The sequence below is a fragment of the Rhinichthys klamathensis genome, unplaced genomic scaffold (assembly GCF_029890125.1).
Source record: "Rhinichthys klamathensis goyatoka isolate OS25496 unplaced genomic scaffold, OSU_Roscu_1.1 h1tg000109l_1, whole genome shotgun sequence".
Taxonomy (NCBI): domain Eukaryota; kingdom Metazoa; phylum Chordata; class Actinopteri; order Cypriniformes; family Leuciscidae; genus Rhinichthys; species Rhinichthys klamathensis.
The window spans coordinates 1,310,619-1,328,272 of NW_026606647.1; the positions used below are offsets into that span (position 1 = coordinate 1,310,619).

Sequence of the window (17,654 nt, forward strand, 5' to 3'; positions counted from 1 at the left end):
GGTGACGGCTGGAACATATTGAGTTATCGGCCATCCAAATACCAAATACAGTGATTTTATGATTTAACCTATACCTCAAAAAAAAAAAAAAAAAGATTTTATTAATGTCTCCTACCTCATACGGGTGTGCAAATATCTTGTGAAGGATTAGAAGATTCTACACTTTAGGATTGGCTTTTCATGTAAGAATCATGATAACTAACTAGTAATGACTCAAGTGTTACTACATACTTCTAAAGGAATGACTAATTATTTGGATCCGTATTCTAAAGTGAAGATCATGGTAACTAACTAGTAATTACTCAAGTGTTACTACATACTTCTATGGGAATTACTATCTAAAACTTCACCAAAAACCTTAAAAGCTTAAAAGAATTAGTAATTCCTTTAGAAGTATGTAGTAACACTTGAGTAATTACTAGTTAGTTACCATGATCTTCACTTTAGAATACGGATCCAAATAATAGTCATTCCTTTAGAAGTATGTAGTAACACTTGAGTCATTACTAGTTAGTTAGCATGATTCTTACAGTAGTTCTCTGGGAAGCATTAAAAAAAAGTAGTTATTGATTAGTTAATAGTGAACTACCACTTTCATCTGTGCGCTGTTACTTACTAATTTGTTAATCAGAATTTCTTGTTAGTTAATAGTAGTTACTAGATTGTTACTATTGTGTGACTCATTTGTTCCTGTGTAGTTATTCATTAACGAAGGAACCGTATTCTAAAGTGTTACCAAAAACTGTAATGATATAAAGGGTTTGAAATAATACAATTTAACACGGCAATAAAACAGCGTTCTTTTTGATTGTTATACTTTCTTTCCTTTCTTTCTTTATTTATAAAGACAACACACATTAATCAACATTTCTGTAAACGTGCCAGTGTTAGCCAGCTGGCTAATTTTCAACTGCAGTCCTTTGGCAAGATGTTTTTGAAACCTTCAAATAATAAAAGTACATTACGAGGACATTACGTAAAACACAACCAACAGTATATTAATCTCGATAAAATATTAGAGACACAGTTATGGGTTAATAAAATGGTAACATGCATCTAAATTATAAAACCAAACTGTTCATAAAAAAAAATACAATATTCCATACATACCCAAGCCACGCTGCTGGACGACTGGCAACGAGCAAAGGACATGGAACATATCAGCAGCAGATTAAATAACAAACACAGTAATAGAAACGAAACAAGCATTGAACTACAGAGATTAAAAATGATCACATGTCTGATTTTCTAGAAGCCAGGCTTTAAGACTTTGTGTAAAGGACTTCTAAAGACGTCTAATTCCCCTGCCTTGATCTTGATGTTATGGAAATGTTTTTGATGATAATAACTTTCTGTTTTTTAAACAATTCAACATTACATGATTTGCAGTTGCTTAATTGTAAACTTTACTCAAATGCCTTTTAATTGTAACTGAATTCAGTAAATGGCAATAAAACATGTCTAAGTAGCTCAATGAAATCTCTAGCAAGAAATAGTGCATACAAGCATGTTAAATGTAATGTTTTAACCACATGCAATATATGGTGCTGGTGGGAAAGCACAAGAATAAGGAAAATTTACTCTGAACTGGTATTTGCACAGAAAATATATTTTTGAGAAAAGCAAAATATTTTCACCAGCTTCACTCTTCGCTTCAATGATAACTCCACCATGATAGAAAAGCTGCATAATCCCAACACAGCAGAACATTAAATATAAATAAGTTTATACTTTTTTCATCTTGCATAAAAACACATGAAGTAACACTTAATTTCAACATTTACTCTCCGTATCCTGTCCTACGCAACGCACGCCGAGAACTAGAAATCCCCTGTCCAGATTCGGCAATGATGCCTTAACGCAGATGGAAATTATTCATGTGACTCCAACACAAATGGATTATGTAAACCACTTCTTGGATTGTGACAAAATATTCAAGAATTGTGTTACCATAGCTCAATTGAATTAAAGGTATAGTCCACCCAAAATGAGAATTCTGTCATCATTTATGCACCCTCATGTCCATCCAAAACTATATGACTGTCTTTTTTTCTTCTGTGGAACATAAAATAAGAATGTTGGTAACCAAACAGTTTTGTTTCCCATTGACTTCCATTGTATTTTTTTTTTTTTTTTTTTATAATGTTTTGCAGAAAAAAAGAAAGTCATATGAGTTTGGAATGACATGAGGGTGTGTAAATGATGACAGATTTCTCATTTTTGGGTGGACAATTTCTTTAGGTAGAAAAACATGACAGATGAAAAAGTGCATACAAATTAGATTTTTATTGTGGGATGTACATGCCCCTACACTTATTCTTTATCCTAAGAAAACTGTTCTCATTAAAAACAACCCCAAGGGCAATGGCAAATCACAGCAGTTGTTGTAGTGCAGCATCTAATTCTCTCTCTCTCTCTCTCTCTCTCTCTCTCTCTCTCTCTCTCTCTCTCTCTCTCTCTCTCTCTCTCTCTCTCTCTCTCTCTCTCTCTCTGTTTGATCCACAGATTCTGATCAAGCAGGAGATGGCGATGATGTTTGAGTTTGGCTACAACTGCTTGCATGCACACTGAAGTGTCTGAAGTCTTCCCTTAGCACAGCTTGAGCACCATCCCTTTCCAACACATAAGAGGACCAAAGATTGTCATAAGATTGACCTGCAAAGCGCCCAGATCTTTGCGCACCATGGCTCAGAGGTCCACTCATTTCGGAGGTCACGGTCCCTCCTGGCCGCTTCATCTCACTCTACTGCTGCTTCTATTGGCCAGGACACCCCAGGCTTTGGCTATCCCAGGTTACAACACTGACATCACCAAGAAGGAGATCATAATCGAGGGGGATCTGGTGATTGGAGGCCTGTTTCCTGTTCATCAAAAGGGGGAGGGGGCTCAGGACTGTGGCCGTATCAATGCACAGAGAGGGATTCAGAGACTGGAGGCAATGCTGCTAGCCCTGGACGAGATCAATCAAGATGATCAGATTTTGCCCGGGGTAACGTTAGGTGCCCACATTCTGGACACTTGCTCTAAGGACACGTACGCACTGGAGCAGTCGCTTGAATTTGTGCGCGCTTCGCTAACGAAAGTGGACGATAGTGAGTACACATGCCCGGATGGATCCTACGCCATCCATGATGATGTTCCGCTCGCAATCTCTGGAGTGATTGGAGGCTCCTACAGTGATGTATCCATACAGGTACTGATCCATGTCACCCAGTTTAAAAATATTTATTCATCTGTTTGTGTTTCCTTTCAGAAAAATTTCTTGATAACCAGATTATGTCATAAATATGCATGAGGATTCATTTGCATGTATATTGTGTTCACACTGTGGCTGTCATTCAGCCATATGCACAAGCCCACAGTATAGTTCAGTTAACCCTGTAGAGTCAACTGTAGCATATTTGATATCAACATGATCAAAACTTTGCTAAAGATACTTTTTTGGAAAGTAAAAGCCCTTTTAGTATAATTCTAAAAAAGTCCACCTTCAGGTTGTGGTATATGTCTTTTTGCTGTAAAATCTTTACTGATTTTTTATAAATTAAACGTAAGAAAATAATGTTATATTGTTAGTTGTATTTCAAGATGAATACTTAATGGACGGAACTTCACTGAAGCAACTTAAGTTTACTTTATCGTCCATATATTATGTTAAAATGTAAAGCATCAAATAGGATCGTTACAGGGTTAAGCAAACAAAAATATATTATTGGGTAACTCAGATTTTAAGTCTCCAAGTTTTAGCAATGGCACTGCAAATATTTCCAAAAAAATAACTTATTTGTTCAGTGTTTTTAACAAATAATTTCTAAACGAATCAGGGTTAGATGAATGATTCAATAACTCATTCAAGGAGACAGTCAACTGTATTGTTGCCAGATTAATCAGCATTATTGAGTGAATTGGCTGAATCAATCATCCAATGACTTACACATAAAGGCAAGTGCTGGATCCGAAATGGCATACTTCGCTACTAGGCGACAAAAACAGTATGTGACAAAAGTATTAAGTCGCAATTCACAGGCAAAAAGTACCCGGATGACCTATTACTTCTGGCAAGATTCTGAAGTGTGCATATGAATGGCAGTGATACGACACAACTGACGCTGGTAGGTCACATGATAATGACATACTGTAATGGTGAATTTAGTACGTCCGGATTACACTTATACTACACATATTTATACTATATACTTTTGTAGATACCACAAAGTAAGTACCTATTCAAAATAAGTACCTACTCAAAAGAGTATGTGATTTCAGATGCAGCCAGTCACTTGTTTCCTTCCTGAATGAATCAGTGTTTTCAAGGAATCGGTTAAATGAAAGATTCACTGACTCGCTCATATAGACAGTATCTTGCCGCCACCTACTTGCATAACAATGTAACTTACAGAAAGAGTCACTGAAAGATCCCTAGCTCTAATGACCAGACTGACAGTAGCCTATTTATCTATATATTTTTTTTCACTGTGAACATAACTAGGTATATTTAACAATCTCACTTCTGTGGTTCATATACTGTAGCATTTAGTAAGACAAATTAGCAGTCTCTTAATGAGGAAAAAGTAGTGGTGGTGTCTGGCTACCTGTCATCCATATGCTCAACCCATCCAATTTGCCACCAACCATGTGGCGTTTCCTGACACTCCCTGGGATGTCAGGAGCAGACGTGCTGCAGATGTTAGCTTTAAGGAATCAAGACAGTGACAGCTTGGTTGCACTCTCCACAAATCTGCTGTCTGAAGATCTAAATATATTAAAAAGAGAGTTAGAGTGATAATTGGAACAAAATGTCTAATTGATTGACTTAATCAACATTCCTGCTTTATGAAAGTTCTTGCACTAATGAAGGTTCATCTACACTCTATCGTGAATGAATCAGACTGGAAGGCTGCTGTGGTATCGGAAATGTACCGCGTTTAATATCAATCCCATCTGGCTCTTTGCATGCTCTCAAAATGTGTCTTACACATTCATATCCATCAAACATTCTGCCAGAATGCTCTCATCTTACCTTCAGGGATATTGTACTTTTGAATTTCATCTTATTTCTGTTTTATTTTGAATTTGTCTTTTCAGTGTTGTTCAATTTTTGTTAGTTTCACAATTGCATGTTTAATGTAAGTGTGTTATAAATTTGAATTATTGCTATAAAGATAATAATGATAACTATATTAGCATCCACACCAGCAGACGATATCTTTCTGTTTATTCTAAGCGCGTGCTTGTCTGTCACTTTAAATGCTCGAGCTCGTTACAGCAGGATGATTCCGATTGGCTGTCAATGTTTTTATCGTTCATCAGCTGGATAAAATCATTCTGAAAGTAATTTCAATGATATCGTTTCTCTGTTACTTTTCTTAGTAATTGTACTAATAATTTGAAGTAAAAAAAAAAAAAATGGTGGGAAAAAAACGCATAGAGTTACACTTAAGGAAGTAGCAGAATATCATATTGGGGTGAGCTCTTTTGACCCAGAACCACCCATAACACCCTTGTATTGTGAAGGTGACTTTTGCAGGGCCAAGAACAAGTCACATTTTCTTCTAAAAATGAATCTTGCTTTATCATTGTAACATTCTTTAAAAAATTGCTTTTGGTGTGACAGGTAATGAGGTGCTTGTTAAGATCTATCTGCTGCAAATACCAATAGTACATTTGACAATTTAAGCCTTCCTGAATTGAAATAACAAGTTAATTATTTATCCCCCCAACAGAAGAATGTTGGCTGATGAATGGAGGCTGTAAGTAACACATTAAAATGGCAGTCAGATACGTGCTGCGGTTGAGGTATATGAGTCACTCTGTGAGGTGGAAACAGAGAGAGAAATGTGTTCATTCTTAAGGTTTCACGAGCATAATTACTGCAGTGCCCACACAGGGACATGGAATGCATTAATAATGCAGAAAAAAACAGACAAGGAGGAAGAGAGAGTTGAGTGTATGGAATTTTATTTTATCACTGTACAGAAATCCCCATCTTCTCCCTCTCATTTCTACTCGAACTGTTGTTTCCTGTTTTTGTTTGTATTGATCTTGCTTATCTTCCTGTTTTTTTTTTGCATGTGATGAATCTGTTGTGTGTCTCACGCATATGTACACAGACACACACATGCCCCGTTTCTTTCCACTGCTGTAAAGGCACACTTCGGGCAGTGGTGGGAGATGTAGTGTGAGCGAGACTCATCTCTCTTCTGAAGCATGTCGCTGGGGAATCCCTGTTCCTGTGCCATTTCCCACCACTTACAACCATCATTTCCTTTAAAGAAATATTTCCCCGCAAAATGAAAATTCTGTCATTTTCTATGTGGGACACAGAATTTCTGAGCTGAAAAACAAAGCATATTGCATGAAATACATTTATTTAATTCCAAGTATACAACAAATTACCGTCATTCTGTTCATTTGCGAGTTTTTGCCTTTAGACTTTGCGTTACGATGGGAGGGAATTAAATATACATTATACTGTACATTCCCAAAATGCTCTTGAGTGCTTTCTCGCATCCATTCCTGCAATTTTAAGCTGTAATTTGTGTTCAGAGACGTATGGCTGTGAAATGAGAGCAGGCTTGTTAAGGTGAGACTTGCTTGACAGCAGTGTGAACTCACTGGTAGCTGCGTGGAGTCGACTGAACCAGACGGGAGGTTGCTTCAGGCTTTTAGAGGTTCTCGTGTTAAGGCTCCACTCTCCTTTATTGGCGTTCTCTCCTGTGGAGCGATAAGAATGGCGGACTTTGACAGCACAGACGCAAACCTAGAAGCTTTTAGGGCATGAGAGCGAGCAAGAGAGAGAGAGAGAGTCTGATGAACGAGATGTAATTTTGGTTGAGGTCGGTATTTGGGGCCTTTCTCATAAAACGTGCATGTCCTTGCCTGGCAGCTATTTATGGAGTTGCTGTTCTAAAGTGTCTGCTCCAAAGCACAGCCCCAACACCTTAAATCTGAAACATATATCATTCGCTTGACAATACATCAAAGCTGAAGGGATGTCGACTGGTTTACAACGCAATATGTGGTTCCACAGATATCGCTCTAGAAATTTACATTTCTACACAGAAAGCACAAGATGGCATGTAACTGAGACGTCTGATGCTAAAAATATGCAGTAACTCCTGTTAATTACGGCCCATGAACATGCACTCAATTCATTAATGTGAATATTATGATGAGATGAAACTCTGTCATGCCTCACTTATCCGAATTTCCTTCATGTCTTGTTCCACCTCATGTTCTTCCTGCTTGCGAAAGAAGTAGTCTATTCATAAGTCGTGGCTTTGTTTGTTGAGCTTTCTCTTGTTGAACTTGCTCAGATATCTTTTGTATCCTTCATCAAACTTTGCACTGAATTATTGATTGTTTGCATGAAATGTTCTTGGCACTCATTTTAACACAGACCATTTTTCTTCACCCAATGCTTTTCCGCCAGTTTCAGATCACTGATTTAAACTTTAACAGAATTAGCCCAACTACCAGAAATATGTTTTTAGAATATTTTGCTTTTTTGTGCATATTTTGTGCATATGGCTTAATGGAATATTTACATTCCATTAAGTTATTTCGGAATGTTCTCTGAATATTCAAAGCATCCAGTTTAAAAAAAAAAAAGTTTTAATGGTTATGCAAACATTAGGGGAACATTTGATCCTTTTTGCAAACTTTGGGAATATTACTTTTGAATGCTCTCTGAACCTTCTGAAACAATGAAACATTTTTTGTTTAAAAACCTTAGGGGAACATCCAACTAAAACATTTCAAGACAAAAAATTTCCATGAAAGATGTATCAATGATGTTTTTAAGAACATTATTAAAGACTGAATAACTTTAAACTAATATTCTATTAATGTTACTGGAAGAGAGTTTATTCGTAAATTTGAGAAATCCTTGAGAACGTTCCCAGTTTGGCAGCACTGGAAAAAACATACTTTGTATTTGACTTTGTACTTTGAGATTGTACTTTTACTTTTCTAAGTGATTAGACTTTTCATCGGGCAGATTATATAACAGGCAGAATCTTTTAGAATATCATCTCTATGTATGTATGATGGTCTGAAGAAATCAGTTGAGTTGATCAGTTGAGCCCAAGTGTCTACTTGGGCTCAACTGATTTTGGGCCAGTATACCTACCAACCACCCAGAAACCCCTAGAAACCACCTAGCAAGGCCATAGCAACTGGAAAACACTTTTTGTGAACACCAACTGCATTGCAAACCAGCAACACAGAGTAGTTTTCCTGAATCTCTTTGTGTTGATCTCAAGGCTGCGATAGCATTTCCCTGACAGCAGCGGTGAGAAAAGTCTGTTGTTTGAATCCTTAATGAATTGTCTGGCTTTAGCCCTGCTGGTAGTAGGACACAACACCTCTGGTGATATATTCAGCTGACCTCACCACCTTCCTGTGATTTAGCTACTTTTTTTTTCTACCAGGGATTGATACCGCTGGACAGAAGGCTTAACTTAGAAACCTCCCACCTTAACTTGGAAAGCTCCCAACTTAACAACAATTTTCAATGCTCCTGCAAAGCTCAGAAAATGATAATCTTATAGAAGTTGACTTCCTCTCTGAGAAAATGCTCAGAGCTCCATGTTAATTGTTGATTGCCTGCGTTCTGTAATCGTACTGAGGAACATTTCGCCTCAGGAATAGCTAGTGATTAATTCATACTGGCAACTACAGCTCTATTCTCTAACTCGTCGAGTTCCTAGCTTTCTGTGACTAATAATGAAGCAGTATCCTGCACTAATGCATACAGACTGACAACAGATAAATCAGCAAAGCCGTTCAGCAGCAATAAAATCTCTGAAATATAAAAGTCTAATGTAGTTTTTTTTTAAACCAACAGTATTAAAAAAAAATGACTTGGGTAATTGAGCGTTTCACAAGTATAGATAGGCAAAGAAAGATGAAAGTCAATTGACTGTGATGTTCACCATTCTAATGACAATTAGATTTACAGTAAGGACCCTCTCTGTACCATTACCTCTGTCTGCATGACAGAGATTGTTTATTGGCACCATAATGAGCAGCGGTTTATCTCTTTAAATGCTTCAACACATCTGTCTGGGAGATTTTATACATTAATTTTGTTTTTTAAAAGACCCTATATAAAATGGTTGAATGAACAACTTTAATTAAGTATATTTTTACACCATTATTTTTTCCTTCTTGTTGTAAACATAATTATGTTTTTGTGTAAAAAAATACACTCCTATTTAAAAGTTTGAGATCTATGGAAGCTTGTTTGTGCCACTGAATGAAAAATGGTAAGGTAATGGTGATGTAATTGTGACTTTTTTATTTCACAATGATTACTTTTTTCCTCAAAATCGCAGTTGAGACTTTACAACTTTCAATTGTGAGTTTATATCACACAATTCTGAGAAAAAAGTCAGAATTGCGGGATATAAACTTTTTTTAAGTTAATATCTCACAATTCTGAGTTTCGATAAAGACTGTGAAATATAAACTTGGAACTGTGAGAAATAAAGTCAGAATTGCAAGATATAAACTTGGAATTACAAGAAGAAATTCAAAACTGCAAGATAAAAATGACTTTTTAATAATAAAAAAAGAAAGAAAAGAAAGAAGCAGCAAGCTTCCATAGGGGACAGTAGGATTTTCTTTTAAGAAATGTATACTTTTATTCAGCAAGGATGCATTAAATTGATCAAAAGTGAAAGAATTTTAAACTGTTACAAAAAATTATATTTCAAATTGTTCTTTTGAAGTTTCAATTCATCAAAGAATCCAGAAAAAAAGATCACGCTTGCACAAAAAAAAAACTGCACAACTGTTTTTAACATTTTAATAATGTGAAATGTTTCTTGAGCAGCAAATCAGCATATCAGAATGATTTCTGAATAATAACGAGACACTGAAGAGTAATGATGCTGAAAATTCAGCTTTGCCAAAATATTTTTGTGTGTACACTACACTTGATGTGCAGCTCACTGCGAACCTCAGATCAGAATGAGATTTGAACTGCTTGTTCGTCACACAGGCTGCATTAAATCAGTTCACATGTAGACTATTTTAATCATTAATCTGTAACTCATACTCAAGGTTTGTTGAGATTGTGAGAGTGAGCGCCTGGATGGCGGCTAGTGACTTTGACGCCACCTAAAGGGCACATGAAAGTAAAGACCCCTGTTAGAAAGAGAGCAAGCGTGCAGCAAGAGAGTCTTCTGTCAGGCTGGGGTGAAGGATCAGAGTTATATTAGAGCTATCCTCTCCTCTCTAACCGGGTCACACTTCCACCTGACCAAACATATTCACAGCTGTTGCCTGGCAACCGAACTCTTCAAAATCCCGAATGTGGAATCCACCTCCTCTGATGTAGAGGCAAACAAAGCCACACAAAAGATGTCACTGCAGCGTTAGTTCATCATTCATATCATCCTCCGTGTCACTAATATTCGCGTTGTTAGTGCCGACGCTGTCATTCTTCATTATCATTATCACTGATGTCAGCAGCATTATCAAAAATATTATTTTTTGTCATCATTATCACCGTATTTATCATAATCCTCATATTGCATTCCTCACACGCAGCTCTGCATGTATAAATTGTTTTATTTTTCAACGTGTTTTTTATTTATTGAGCATGAATGCAGTTTTGGGCTTGAATGTGCGTGTCTTTGTGATGTGTAGTGGGAATGTGTTTTCATGGTAAAGCAGGATGAGACAATCTCTAGGGACAATCTGATGGGTTTTTCATGTTGAAAAAGTCATGACATCTTTATAAAAGCAGAAGAATCATGCCCATTCAAATTGATGGAGTTTTGGTTCCTTGCCACTGTCGCCTTGCTTTTGGCTTGCTTAGTTGGGGATATTTAATATTCAACAATATTATTGAACTGTGTTGTACTACTTTCATGTTATCACTGTGAAGCTGCTTTGATGCAATCTGTATTGTGAAAAGCGCTATATAAATAAATGTGACTTGACTTGACTTGACTTGATTCAAATTGAGGGGGCACATTTTGAAGTGGTTTTAAATACAACTCTTAAAAGTAGGGTAGGCAATTTTCTGAGAAACTAGCAATAGCAAGCTAGCTTTTAAAAGCATAAGATCCCGCCCTCCCTTCAGAGCGTCTCCAAAACCACTCCTCCTTCAAAACACATGAACGCGTACAGCAGAGAGCAAACAAAAGAGTCACGAGAGACGGCGTTATGTCATAAAGCACAATGATAATGAACATAGCACTGACCTATACCACCTGACTGCTGCAGATTCCTTTCGGCGTTGATAGTGTTGCCATTGAAACGCGTGAATTTGAGTCACGAACCGCTCCAAAAATAACATCACAGGTTTCCATCTCTTCCAAATTATGGTGTGTGAACGCAGCATAAGCTCGTTGTTTTGGTTCAGGAGGAATTGTAAAAAGTTTCAATTCAATTCAAATTGATTTGTATAGCATTTTTCACAATAAATATGAATTCAGGTTAATTGGGACACTTTTTCCAAATCATCTCAATGGCAAAAAAGTGTCCCAATTACCCTGAATTCACTCTGTAGTTCCAAAGCAATTTCACAGTTAACTTTACAGTCCTAAGAATTGATTTATTTTTGTCAGCAGACAACCCAGAGTTATCTTAATTTCAGAATTTTTATCTGTCCCAATCTCTGTCTCTGAGCTGCAAGAGTTTCTTCAAAACTGTGATTCAATTTTTCCCTCTACTCTGTTTATACATATTTCATAGTAACACTTTCTGTGCTTGGGAACAAATTGTCAGAGTCAGTGCTGTACAGTTCACTAGCTTTATAGAGAGGAATGTGTGAAAGTACAAGCACAATGTGTGACATTACATGAGTTAAAAGAGCATCAGTGAGTGAGAAGTGAGTGGGAGAATAGATGGATAGTCTATGCAAAAACGAATAGATGGACGGTCGGATCAATTCATTCTTAAGCTGTAAACAGATGGGTCCTGGATATATGAATGGAAAAAGTATCCATAATACACATTCAATTTCTCTTCTCGCTCTACTTCTCGTTTTTGAAACCCTTCCAGATATAATGCACCGTGTCTCTCTCTGCTCTGATGCTTCTGTTTCCTGCATTAAAAAGGAAGCCAAAAACATGGATTTCAGTAAAGAGACCGTGAGTCATTGGACCAAGGAAATAGTGCAATGTTATCTCCAGCTCAGCTTGGATCTAGTGTGAACAGAAGCTCCCAGAGCCTTACAAACAAGGTTAATGCTTACCATACAGTAGCTACAACGTAATCTCTCACTCCTTTTATCTCTCTATTTTCTATTTTTTGCCTCTGCATCGTTCCTCTTCTAAAATGTCAACATGAAGGCAGTGCAGAGGGTATATTGATAGAGTGGCTGACAGCAGGCCAGTGTTAAGCAGCTGTGTCTGTAAATGAATAAGACATGAGCGCGTTGTCAGACCGAAACATGTCTTTATGGGAACGATTTTATTTGCTCATCAGTAAATGCAAGATGTATATCCTGATGATTCCTGTATAATGTTCTCAAGTGAGTGAGACAAACTGATTAATGAAGGTAAAGACAAAAACCTGTATGTAAAATATTAACCAACTACAACAATATTCCCACGAAAACATATTTGAACATGTTCAAAAAAGTTTTGTTTGATAGATTTCCAGGGGCCGTATTCACAAAGAATTTTATCTTACCACTAGGAGTACTCTAGCCTGGTTAAAACCAGACCATTCTCAGTTGTAACTGAGTTATGGTCTGGCAAAGCGTCATAGACAAATCATTTCCAGAGGGGCGTCACCAACGTACATCGCGGATAGACCTAAACCCAATCAGAGCGATGAAGGAGATGACGTATGTAGAGCGGCGGAAACATCTCCGAGTGTTTTGCTCAGTTTTTAACAAAAAGGAAACGTTCAAATCGCTTAAAACAGACGCGATAGCTGATTCGAACGAGTGATGTTCGACGGCGGCATCCATCTTTGTAAAGTAGACTACAAAATCTGCTTCAAAATCCCAGCGCTGTCGTCATCGTGTAAAGCCCGCCCCAACGTTTCTGATTGGTGCCTCGATTTCGGCGGATTGGAAATGGGCTTGAATGAGCTCTTTGCCAGACTAACTTTCAGAGCAAATCTAAATTTGCCGGAAGTTGTCTGCGTTTTCCCAGGCTAGGAGTACTCCTAAATCGTACTAAAATATTTTAGCTAGGAGTTTTCTCTTAAAAGTTATTCACAACGCCTTTCAGACCTACTCTTAGAAAGGAAAAATGACAACTCCTAAACCAAGAGTGAGTCTTCGTTGCTATGGATGACGTCACTTCTCATGCACGAGCTTCCTCGCAATGATCACGGTGATTGGTTGTTAGATGACAGGGCCATCATGCGGAGCATAACACAGATGCAACAAATCATGTCCTACACAAAATAATAATAGTAATGTCATCGAAATGCATATATAATGACATGTTTGTGCAGGCCCCACTGAAGTGTAATTCTAAAAAGGCAGAGAGAGAGAGAGAGAGAGAGAGAGAGAAAAGTCGTGAATTCAATTAAATTAAATCAAGGTAGCCTAATACCCTAATGAAAACCGCCACTTGCCTAATAATGAAAAACGACACTTCCATTAACACTTGCTTGGTTAATTGACATCATATTAGCCTAAATAGACTACTTAAAGCAAGGAAATGTTGCTCCTATTGAAGTAATGTAATGTGTTCACACCAAACGCGAATAGAGCGTCAAATACGCGTCTATCGCGTCTAGTTAGATGCTTGAACATTCGCTCGAGTTCAAATTTGTCAAATTGCGCGGAAGACATTCGCGGCAAACGTGTCGCCCAATTCGCGTTATTCGCAATGCCCGGCGCGAATGATGCGTCTATTCGCGTCTTTGCATTGACTTTGTATGTAATCTATTTGCGCAAATAATTAAATTCGCGTTCGGTGTGAACACACCAAAACGGTGCGTGTCCACCACAGCGGCAAAACTCCGCTCAGTGCTGCTGGCAACGCTATAACGTCTCCGCTTTGTCGTGTGTCTGTTGCGAGTGTGTTTAATCTGTTTTTTTCAACATACACACATGATAATAATCAGAGATGCACGAAATTACATTCGGAAATAGACAAGCTTTGTTTACATAAATGCCCCAAGCAAAGATATCCAGTCAATTTTATAAACTTTTATGAACCCAGCCAGTATGAACACATCCAAAATGAATTATTTAACATATAACAACTGCAAAGCGTCTAATTTGTAAACAAAATTATTTACGCACTAAATCCAGCATAAACTCCGGCACAATTTGCATATTTAAAAAATCTCAAAACAGACGTCACATCCCAAACCGCACATCAATTGGCTGCCGACCGCATTTTTCGCTTGATATTTGCATAGGGTCGAGAACTGCCCAACCTTTTGACGCTCTCAACGCTTTCACCGAGTCGGAGGTCTCTGCGGAACAAAAGTGGGTGTTTCTAAATTTGTGGGTGTTTTCACACTGGTGGGTCAGGGTGTTTATAAATCATGCAATGAAAATGATGCCCTTCTCCCGACCCCACCCCTAAGACCTACCCACACTGTGACGTGGGCAAATCAGGTAACGCAGTTGAAAACGCCCCTCTGTTTATGGCCTCGCCCCCTGATCTGGTAACTCCTATTACCGTCTGCAGAGACCTCTATCTGGGCTGCGTTCCAGTCCACTTTTAGACACGCACTTGCGAACTTCCCTAAGCACTTCCCCTCGGGGGAATCCCTGCCGCCATTTTGAAGTGCGTTCCACTTCGTGAAGTGAACGAGGGAAGTTTATATGGACAGACACTCGTTCCCTCGATTTAGACAGAGGGAGCGAGTCTACTTCATAATATGAACACTTCAGGCATCTAAATGTCCCACAATGCAGTACGATTGTGACGTAACCACAGATCGTCTAATCACCACCACAAACACTCTATGATATATTAATTATAATTTATTTATTTATTTTAAAATAACCCAAACACACCTATATACATGTGGATGCTGCATTAAACAAATTCTTAAAGGGAAAAAAAGTAAATAATAAATCAACTCATAGCTGATTCAAAGTGATCAAGGGCTAAGGACGTTCCAGTTCAGCTCATTGCGGTTTCCGCCAATAGTGGGCACTCGTGCAACGTAAGCAATGACGTATATCCGAGTGAACGAGACGGAGGGAAGTTAGCGAGTGAAGGGCATGACAATTTTGGACTGGAACGCAGCCTTGGTTTCACTGGTCCGCTGTCAATCCCATAATGCAATGCGCGAGCGTGAAGCTCGACTTCCATAGGAATGAATTGAAAACGCTCGCTCTGCTCCGCTCGCATCGCGCCAGTGGACACGCACCGTAATAGTTTAATGACGGTGGATTATGAACTCGCCAAAACGGAAAAGACTGCTGCTGGCCCAAAAAACATAATAAAAGTGAAATTCGGCACTGTGATATCAAGCAAAAGCGTGAGACATGGAAGAGGATTTGTTTGCAGCAAATCAATGCAGCATTCCCGCTTGTGTCGTGGACCCCGGACGACTGCGAGAGGCGGTGGTATGCGCTACAATCCTTTGTGAATAGGTCTTAGTGAGTTAGGAGTCCTCTCGACTTCTTTTAAGCTGTCCCAGACTTTGGTGCTACTTTTAGGGCTAAAATGTTTCGTGAATTACTCTTAGTGAAAAAAATTAGGAGTCCTAAAGTTAGGAGTGACACGCCCAAGGAGTTGCTCCTAAATTCGCCAGTTAGGAGCTACTTTTAGCCTTAAAATTCTTTGTGAATACGGCCCCAGATATCTATTTGTCAAAACATTTTAAAGAATTACATTTTTATTTTTTTATTTCATTTAAATGTCAGAATGTGAGTTTTTTTTTTTTTTACATTTCTTTATAAATTGCTGGTTTTATGTTTGAAGTTACAGGTAGCATGTCAAAAATGGTTACAGGTGGTTAGACAAGCAGCACACGAAGACAAAGGGATCAGAAAACAGTCTTTAATGTATATGACTCAAAGAACAGGCAGGGAAAACGCACGCAGGGAAACAGATAGCTGCAAACACACCTTAACATTAATATAGACAGGACAATGAAATGAACAGAACGCAGGGCTTAAATACACAGGGACTAATGAGTTAATACATGATAGACAACAGCTAAATGGGATAACTAATCAATCACATGGAAAACTAGGTTAAAGGGAAACAGGGAAAAGACATAACATCTGTGTTACAATAATAAAATGATTTCACATTTATTTTACAGTTGTTAAAAATTTTTAATTTCGATATTGTGATACAATTAAGTAATGTGATTTTCATCTTAAAGGTACAATATGTAGGATTTTTGCAGTAAAATATCCAAAAACCACTAGGCCAATGTTATATATTTTGTTTAGTTGATTACTTACAATGTCCCCAATGTTTCCAACTATTTGTAAATCGTGAGAAAATTATGATTTTAACCAAGGAAACGGGACGTGTCAGCAGGGGTGAGGAGTCGCCAGTCAATGGCGTCATATCCGCGTTACCCTCAGTTTCCGCTCGTACTGCCATAGTAACCATGGCGACAGACGTGGACAACTGGGTTATCCTTAGCAGGACGCTCACACTGTTGTTGTTTTGATCAAACATTATGGACCATGGCAAGCAGACTTTGAGACAAAAAGAGGACTAGAACGAAGATCAAAATCTTTCGAGATGCCGAGAGCTCCACGTCCGCGACTAACTTCGATTTGACAGAGACGCGAGTGTTGCATGTACTTTATTAGACAGGTGAGCAAATGTACATAAAACTAATCAATGTTATTTAGTTCAACATGATGAAATGTTAGAATGATCTGTATGTTATTCTAATGTTGATCTAGCTTTCTGCTAGTCTCATACAGTCTCATCATGTCCTTATTCCTTAATATCCGCGGGACTCGCTTTGCGTGTGACGCTGGTATACGTCTCTCATTAGCAATTGCGCCCTGCTTCATACCAGTCATGTTAAAAACATCACTGTATTCACTCATCCATAAAAGATCCATCATCTTGACGACAAGATCCATAATTCCGCTTAATGCTTTGCGTCATCGATACGCCTTTGTTATTGTAAGAGGTTAGCGCGACCCCTGATGGCGAAAAATCCTACATATTGTACCTTTAATAATTTAGTTCAATAATTTTTCAATATGTTGAGGCATATGGAGACATGAAAATGTGAACAACTGGATGTGTTAAATAACAAACATACAATATGTCCACTTCTTCCGTCAAACACAAATCCCGCTGTTCAAAGCCATACTAGAATAATTAATCCATTTTACTCTTCCGTCTGCAAATCCATGTGGATGGTGATTTTCTTAATTAAATCCTAGGCTGTGTCTCGAAGGCAGACTCTCTGCATCATGACATTATGAAAAAGGGCATTAGCTCCATATCTAATGTGTTTAAGTCACACAAAGCCATTTGGTATAATAGAAAAGCGACCCACGGCTAATCAGCGCTAATCAATTGGATTGAAATGCTCCTCAAAATATGATTGAAATTCCTGTTGAGAACATTAAGCTGGTACTGTAACTGTGACCAATTTGAATTTTGAAACCTTTGATGATCTTTTAGTGTCTGTGCACTGCCATCTGTTTTTTAATATTTCATCTCATTCATTCATTAACGGTACTTGCTAACACCAGCAATATTGCTACTATTGACTTTTGACATACT

The 17,654-nt window shown here is 38.0% G+C and overlaps 1 protein-coding gene across 2 annotated transcripts in view; it reads left to right on the forward strand.

Annotated features, from left to right (window-relative positions):
• The window catches only part of grm2a (glutamate receptor, metabotropic 2a), a 52,261-nt gene that overhangs the window by 19,912 nt on the left and 14,695 nt on the right, over positions 1-17,654 (forward strand). For both annotated transcript variants that reach the window (XM_056253747.1, XM_056253746.1), the window contains one exon: positions 2,506-3,193. In XM_056253747.1, the coding sequence (XP_056109722.1) occupies positions 2,684-3,193 (510 nt within the window). In that variant the 5' untranslated portion in view covers positions 2,506-2,683. The remainder of the gene's footprint in view (positions 1-2,505; positions 3,194-17,654) is intronic.